This window comes from Macadamia integrifolia, chromosome 10 (assembly GCF_013358625.1).
Source record: "Macadamia integrifolia cultivar HAES 741 chromosome 10, SCU_Mint_v3, whole genome shotgun sequence".
NCBI lineage: Eukaryota > Viridiplantae > Streptophyta > Magnoliopsida > Proteales > Proteaceae > Macadamia > Macadamia integrifolia.
This window is the reverse complement of record NC_056566.1, coordinates 27,886,700-27,893,824: the sequence shown is the minus strand read 5'-3', so window position 1 is coordinate 27,893,824 and position 7,125 is coordinate 27,886,700. Positions and strand designations below refer to the sequence as shown.

The 7,125-nt window shown below is 39.2% G+C and overlaps 1 protein-coding gene across 1 annotated transcript; it reads right to left on the bottom strand.

The window, feature by feature from the left end:
• Positions 1–3,195: 3,195 nt before the first annotated feature.
• Positions 3,196–6,356, bottom strand: LOC122090772 (cullin-1). The gene is made up of 7 exons (XM_042660492.1): positions 6,081–6,356; positions 5,508–5,676; positions 5,269–5,368; positions 4,346–4,531; positions 4,206–4,253; positions 3,916–4,119; positions 3,196–3,690 (listed from the first exon to the last, which is right to left on the bottom strand). The coding sequence occupies exons 2-7, from the start codon at positions 5,645–5,647 to the stop codon at positions 3,559–3,561; spliced, it is 810 nt and encodes a 269-aa protein (XP_042516426.1). The 5' UTR covers positions 5,648–5,676; positions 6,081–6,356; the 3' UTR covers positions 3,196–3,558.
• Between the last annotated feature and the right edge of the window lie 769 nt (positions 6,357–7,125).

The following is a 7,125-nucleotide window of genomic DNA, read 5'->3' as shown; positions in this document are numbered from 1 at the left end:
GAACAATTACACCGAACATTATCATAAATCGAAATGATTCTCGAGGTTCAAGATTAAAAGAAAATTTTTAATTTTCAATTGGGGGGTTTTTTTTTTTATTTTATTTTATTAACACTCAGGTTATTGTCCAATAGAAGAAAAATAAATATTTTTTCAAAAATTGTGGAAATTTGTGACAAGTCTCTAAGTGATAACATAATGAATCTTGATCTCCTTCAATTAGGAAATGCGACAAGTTATCAAAATTTTTATTTTTTTTTAATCAATGCCCAAAACTAAGGATGTGAACTTGAAACCGAAATTGAACCAAACCATTTATAATGAAACTACAAAACCGTTTAGTAAATGGTTCGATTCTGGTTTCAAGTTTAAGATTGGTTAGCTAAACGGGATGATTTAGTTTTAACTGCTTAACCCGTCGGGTTTCAAACCGAATTGACACCGTGAAAATCAAACCATTTACACCGTCAAAACCGACCCGTTTAACTTGTATAGCGATTTAATAGAATAAGGGGTTAACTTATGTGTTTTCAATGCCTCATGCTCTTTAACTTTATAACACTAACGATCAGTTGTGTTCATTAGCAGCTTTGTTTTATATTTCACTTTCTCCATGTAATATTTTATTTTGCTTAGTTGTTTGGTTGTTTTAACAAGATAGGATGTGTTTAATTTAGGGAAGAATTAAGGACCATAAGACTGTCCAATAGTCTATTCAATAATTTACCCCTATTATGTAGTTATGTAGTTAAATCATTGCTTGTTCAATGCCTCATTTAATTTGATACAAGATTAAAGCATATATCAACAAAAGCAAATTTCAGTAAACATGGGAATAAACTAGCAAACCTAATGCTATCCGTTTAGAAACTGTATGGATTAAACCGTGATCAAAATCGTCTAAAACCATGAAATCGACATCGTTTAAAAACCATGAAACCGATTTTGGTTTCAAAAGGTGCAACCGTTTAGTAAATGGTTTGATTTTGGTTTCAGCCAAATAAATATGAACCGAACCGAACTATATCATACAGTATACATCGAAACCGAACAAATTAACAACCTTATCCTAAACGAACACTCTAATGGTGGGATCGAAATCGTCTGCAACGACAGAATCTGTTAGAGGCTGGCAGAGACACCTTGGATCGCGACATGTAGACGACCAGATAAGAGATGGAGCAGGGAAACTTGAATCTGGCGGAGGCTGGCGGAGACACCCATGGTTCGTGACACGTGGACATCGAAACGTAAACGACCAGATGAGAGACGGAGCAGGGCAACTTGAATCTGACTTCTTCTTCTTCTCCCTCCTTCGCTCTCTCTGTTGAGATCGCAGTGAAGAAGAGAAGAAAGAAGAATAAAAAGAAGAAAGGAAAATAAGAGAGAGAAGTGGACATGGAGCATCTACCATCGCAAGACCATATGCTACCCAAGATAATAATACTAGTAGGGCACTGAGAGAGCCAAGGCAACCTAGACGACAATGCCTACACCACCACCCCACACAATCAAATCCCTCTCATCCCTCACAGCATTGACCAGGCCCACCTCGCCAACCAACGCATCTGTCAGCCTCATCTTCGACAACGACCGCTCCCACAACTGGAAGGTCTACTTCTACGTGTCACCCTACCATCGTACTCACTCCACCCTTAGCGAAATCGGCAAGTCTTTCCCCAGAAACCGAACCCTTGGGGTCAGGGAAGAATGCAGAATCAGAGAACATGATTTTGGAAATTTCTAGGTAAAGGAGCGGATGAAAGCCATTAAACACACCCATGAGCACTTCGGCCGCTTCTTCTTCCACTTCCCAGATGGAGAATCCACCGCCGATGTCTTCAACTGCTTTTCTAGGTAGAGGAAATATCCCTCCTCTGTGTGTTGTGTTGCAAAGAAACAGAGAAAGCGAAGGAGGGAGAAGAAGAAGAAGAAAAGGGGGAAATAGTAGATGCGTTTGGCCAGATTCAAGTTTCCCTGCTCCCTCTCTCATCTGGCCGTCCACATCTCATCTAGCCGTCCACGTGTCACAATCCAAGGGTGTCTCCGCCAGCCTCAGCTAGATTCTCTCGCTGTAGACAATTTCGATCCCTAGTGGATTTCAATCCCTAGTGGTGGCAGCTTGAACTTGAAGAGTCGACACCTAGGGGAGGAGGTTGTGGGAACGTACCCTATCGTATGCAAGTATGTGTGGGTGGATATGTGTAGAAGTAGGCGACCATTGGCCCTACTAGCACCCAATAGGCTGGTCATTAGCCAACAACGCTTAGTTGGATAGAATAGTAATAAAAGAAAACCAATAATTGAATTGAATTAACATGTAACAACTAATTCCCCCGGATAGAATAGTAATAAAAGAAAACCAATAATTGAATTGAATTAACATGTAACAACTAATTCCCCCAATTGTTAGAATAGTGAATTTTTCTGGGAGAAGAAAGTGAGATTGAAAAAGCTAATTCCCCCAATTGATAGAATAGTGAATTTTTTTTGGGGAGAAATTGGATTTAGGGAATAAATATCTTGTTGACCATAGGTCCATGCCTTACTTTTTAAGATCTAACACCTCCCCCGAATAGAGGAGGGCCAGGCGCCCAAAGCATTAGAGAGGATCTTTTTCCTAATTTCTGATCAATCCAGTAGAATATTGGAAGCAGAACCTCTAAGTGCAACTGGAGGCCCAATGCATATCCAACAGCTAGAAACCTCATCAGGTGTGCATCCAAATGTTGAGATGTATGCCCAAATGCTCCCAACCCTCGGATGTGCATTAGGCCTCCAATTGCACTTGAGAGGATCCGGTCCTGGAACACTTGCATGAAAGAAAGAATTTTTATGAATACAGACATCAATGACCATAAAGACAAAGAAGACGACTCCATTACTGAAACGTTATTTGTTTTTATATTTGTAAATATGTGTAATCCTATGATATAATATCTTTCACTTCCTTAAAACCCAGTAAAAGCAACTAATCTAAATGCTTTTATCCCCAAACCAAGTAGTTAGAAATCTCGATTAAAATTATCTCCAAACATTAATAAAAAAAAACCATCCGCATCCCCACAAACGTCCATGAAAAACTCAATAACAAAAGTTTCATGAAGGGACTAGGGCAGGCTACCATGAAACAAAAGATCTTTCTAATGAGATTTGATTCGGAACTATTACATGTCTAAGGAAAACACAAAGGAATGGCCAAAAATGGTGTGCTGTAGAGGTGCTTGCTTGTCTTAATAAACTTGGTAGTTGATAGCATGTGAAACAAGAATAGTAAATCATCTTTCCTGCCAAATGGCTTACAACTCAATAAAATAGCAACTTTTTAAGAGATCCATTAACTAAAACAAAGTTAAAAAGAATGCTACCCTCTAGCATGTACCCGTGCCCTACATCTAAAACAAAATAAACTCCTAGGTTGGTAATAATGTCTTAGAAACTGTATCTATTAGCTAAGGGCCAATGCCTTCTGGAAACTGAACCAAGCCCACTATCAAGGTAGACCTAGGCCCACAATTGCGGGTCACTGTTGGACTGCCTATTCTCAAGTCGCGGGCTTCACTGTTGGGCCTTCCTCCTATCCTGGTACTGCTTGAATTCTACATCACATACCTTCAATAATTTCTGCTCGCTGCTATAATGCAAGTAATGAGAAACCCGATCCTTCTCTTGTTTTAAGCACTCCTCAGCCTGAACGACCCAGATAAGATATAACATTTTCCATTATACAACAATAACACATCAACATTAGCACAATAAAAGAGAGAAACCCATTGCTGAGGCTCCCACTGCTTCACAGAAGAGGCTGTTACCAAGTTTCAAACCTGTGACCAACATGTTGCACTAGTGCAACTTAACCGTTGCGCCACAGACTCGCCCACTATTCAGCAGAAAAAAAAAGAGGGTAGCAATTACCTTTAGCATGTAATCAGGACAAGAATCGTCCAGAATCCAATTTGAAGCCTTACGAGAATAATATGCAGCAGTATCTTTAAGCATGGCTGCTTCAAAGTCATTCTCGTAACAATCCATATGCCCCATTCCAATTTCGACAAAGATATCTATAACATCCTTCAATAATGCTCGGTCAATCTGTTCTCCCTCGCGCTCTTGATCAATCTGACACAAATAATTGATAAATAACCTTGCAAGGAATTGGGCAAGAAAAAAAATATAAACATGCTTAAACCATAAAATCAGCATACCAAATAAATTATAGCATCTCTGACTTTCCCATTCACCTCCTTGTAGACCTTAAAAGCAGAGTTAACAAGGGAAAAAAATAATTCATCACAACATAAATGTTTAATCTAAATAGCTGTTAAAAATTATTCTTATTTTATACCAGATCACGGAAGCAAGTGACTCCAACTTCATTAAGTGCAGGAAGACACCTCCTAAGAATAAAAAATCGGCCAAGGTAATTGAAGAAAAGTGAAAGCCGCTTAACCATAACCTTATGATTTGACCATCTTTTCACAAGCTCTCTCAACATAAATTCATCATGTTTCTCCCTTAAAGAAGGCAATACCTGGGGAACAAGTACAGTGAAGTCATAAAAATACAAAAATTATTAGAACACAAATGAAGCACACTTTGATTACATGATTTATGTCTCGAGATCCAATGTTGGAATGTCTACAACTGACATTTTTATCATGAATTTCAATATTGGAATAACTAATATTAATTTTTTTTAATTACCTTCCTCTCGAAATTAGGTTCCACGAGGAAGAAACTACCTCAATCATCTAATGGCAGTCAGAACATAGGAACTTCATTCTGCACTCAACTGAAAGGAGGTTCCTCCACTAATCATACACCAGCCAATAAATCTTACGATGTCACAGAGAAACTACACAGGAACTGAATTTCCAAATTTTAAGAACAATCATTGATAATTTTTTTGGATCCGTCTGAATTTCACCTCTGTAAGTGTCACCTCAAGTCAGTGATTGCCATTTTGGAAAAAGATAGATTATTTGAACAACAACTACAAAATTCACACAAACAAATTGGAGGAAGAAACTTTAACCGAGGTGAGAACAAGATTGATGCACACAATCAAGTGAAAATTAACACAAGCTGAGCAAAGATCTACAAAATGTAAAAGCTTCTGCAGTTAATAGGATCAAACTTTATCTGAACATATTATTTCATTATCCGCATAAGCTACAAAAATAGTTACAACAGAGCCCATATTGAATTGTTGATAATTAGGATTAGAAATAAGCATAAGTATATATAGAATATGCACAACTTTCTCACCATTAAAGTAATGTACTCTTCTATGGACACTCTATACTTGTCATAAAGCTCTTGGGAATAATCATGAGGAGGCTTCTGAGTGCTCATGTTGTAGATGGTTCTGTTTTTGGTTAAGTGATAAGCCCATCAAAAAACAACACCACCCACCAGATAAAAATAGAGGAACATAAAACTAATTGCTTACAGAAAAACAGGAAATTAAATAAGAAAAAAGGAAACAAAGGGTATTGAATAGATACTCGTAAATAGTCACGTACTCCTCAGAAGAGATCTGTGTCTCAGGAAGTCCTTCTAAGAAGTTCTCGACCTTCGTGATGCCTTTCTGTATGATCTTCCATCCTTGCTCAAAGTCGACGATTATGTGCTCAGGCGTGGTCATGTTGTCAGGGCTTTGGACGTGAGAATACTCTGTAACACATGGAATTCATACATTACATCCTCACCGATTGACAAAAACCTCAGCACACAAACCCTAGATTCTAAAACTCAAATCCAAAAACCAACCCCACAGTATCGAGATTAGGGTTTTAGGAAGTCATAAGCCAGCCTTTGAGTAGAAGAGAGCATTAGTAATCACTTTTTTTTTTCGTCACTTCGTAACGATAATAAATCGCCGACGAAGTGAGAAGCAATCCAAGTTTCAAAAGACGAAATCGATAAATACATACATGAATATAAATAGACGGTAAGAATCGAATAGTCACTACATACAATACACACCAAAAAAAAAAAAAACCACAAATCTCTGGCAATATTGAAAGAAAATAAGAGAATAAAAGGATATGGATACAGAGATAGGGCTGGGATAATACCTTGTTTGCCTACGAGCACGAAAGCAAACCCTAGAAAAGCAAACAACACCAACAATCGAGGGATGAAAGCAGTGGGAGATGCACTAGACAGAAGTTATGGCGAAATGCTTCCGGTAAGTCTTTTTTTCTTTTGGGTGAGGGTTGCTGGCTTGCTCTCTGTGAAGGGTGGAGGCGGTGGAGACCGCCATGGTTCCGCTAGCAGTCGATTTCTGACTTAGAAGGGGGGTTGGGCGGGGTTGCAGAGAAGAGAGTGTGAGAGGGGAGAGGGGAGAGGGAGAGGGAGAGGGATATAAATAGACGACAATGAAATCGAAGCAAATTCGCGCCTTTCACTGGCGCTGGAAAATAGAACAGGTTGCAAAAAGACCGCATTGGCCCCTTTGATGTGCATTGGATATGCTTCCGTTTAGGGTTGTCAATGGATCGGGTTGGAATACTTCAGCCCAGGCCCGATTCTATCGGATTTAGCCCAATTCAGCACAGCTCTGATGGACACTGTTTGGGCTGAGCTTAATCCAATCCATTCTAGTCAAGTACTATTGATTATTTGGTTGCTTAATCTTGATCCATTGCATAAGTCAAAGATCAAAGTTTTCATATATAATGTTGATTGTGGAAAATGAAACATTCTTTACAAACATTTCCCCATAAGTACCAATGTACCATTTATTATTAGGTTGTTAATATATTTATATTATATACAGGGTTGAATTGGGTTGGCTGAGACCTCAACCCAGGCCCAGCCCAACATGATGTCGGTCCTGAAATTCTCAACCCTAGCCCACCCAATGGGCTGAAATCTCAGCACAGACTCTGTTCAGGATCAGGGCGGATTCGGGCTGACTAGGTTCTTTAGATACCCCTACTCCTACACGCCCTCCCTTTGGTCCGTTGGTCTACTGTTCTTGCCAGTCTGATGTAAGAAGCAACAGACCAACGGGCCAATGGGAGGACGTACAGGAGTATAATCCATGCACATAGTGTCGTACACTTTGATCTTTTCACACCAGTCCAGTTTGGATGTTCCTGCGCCAGACTGGTAGGA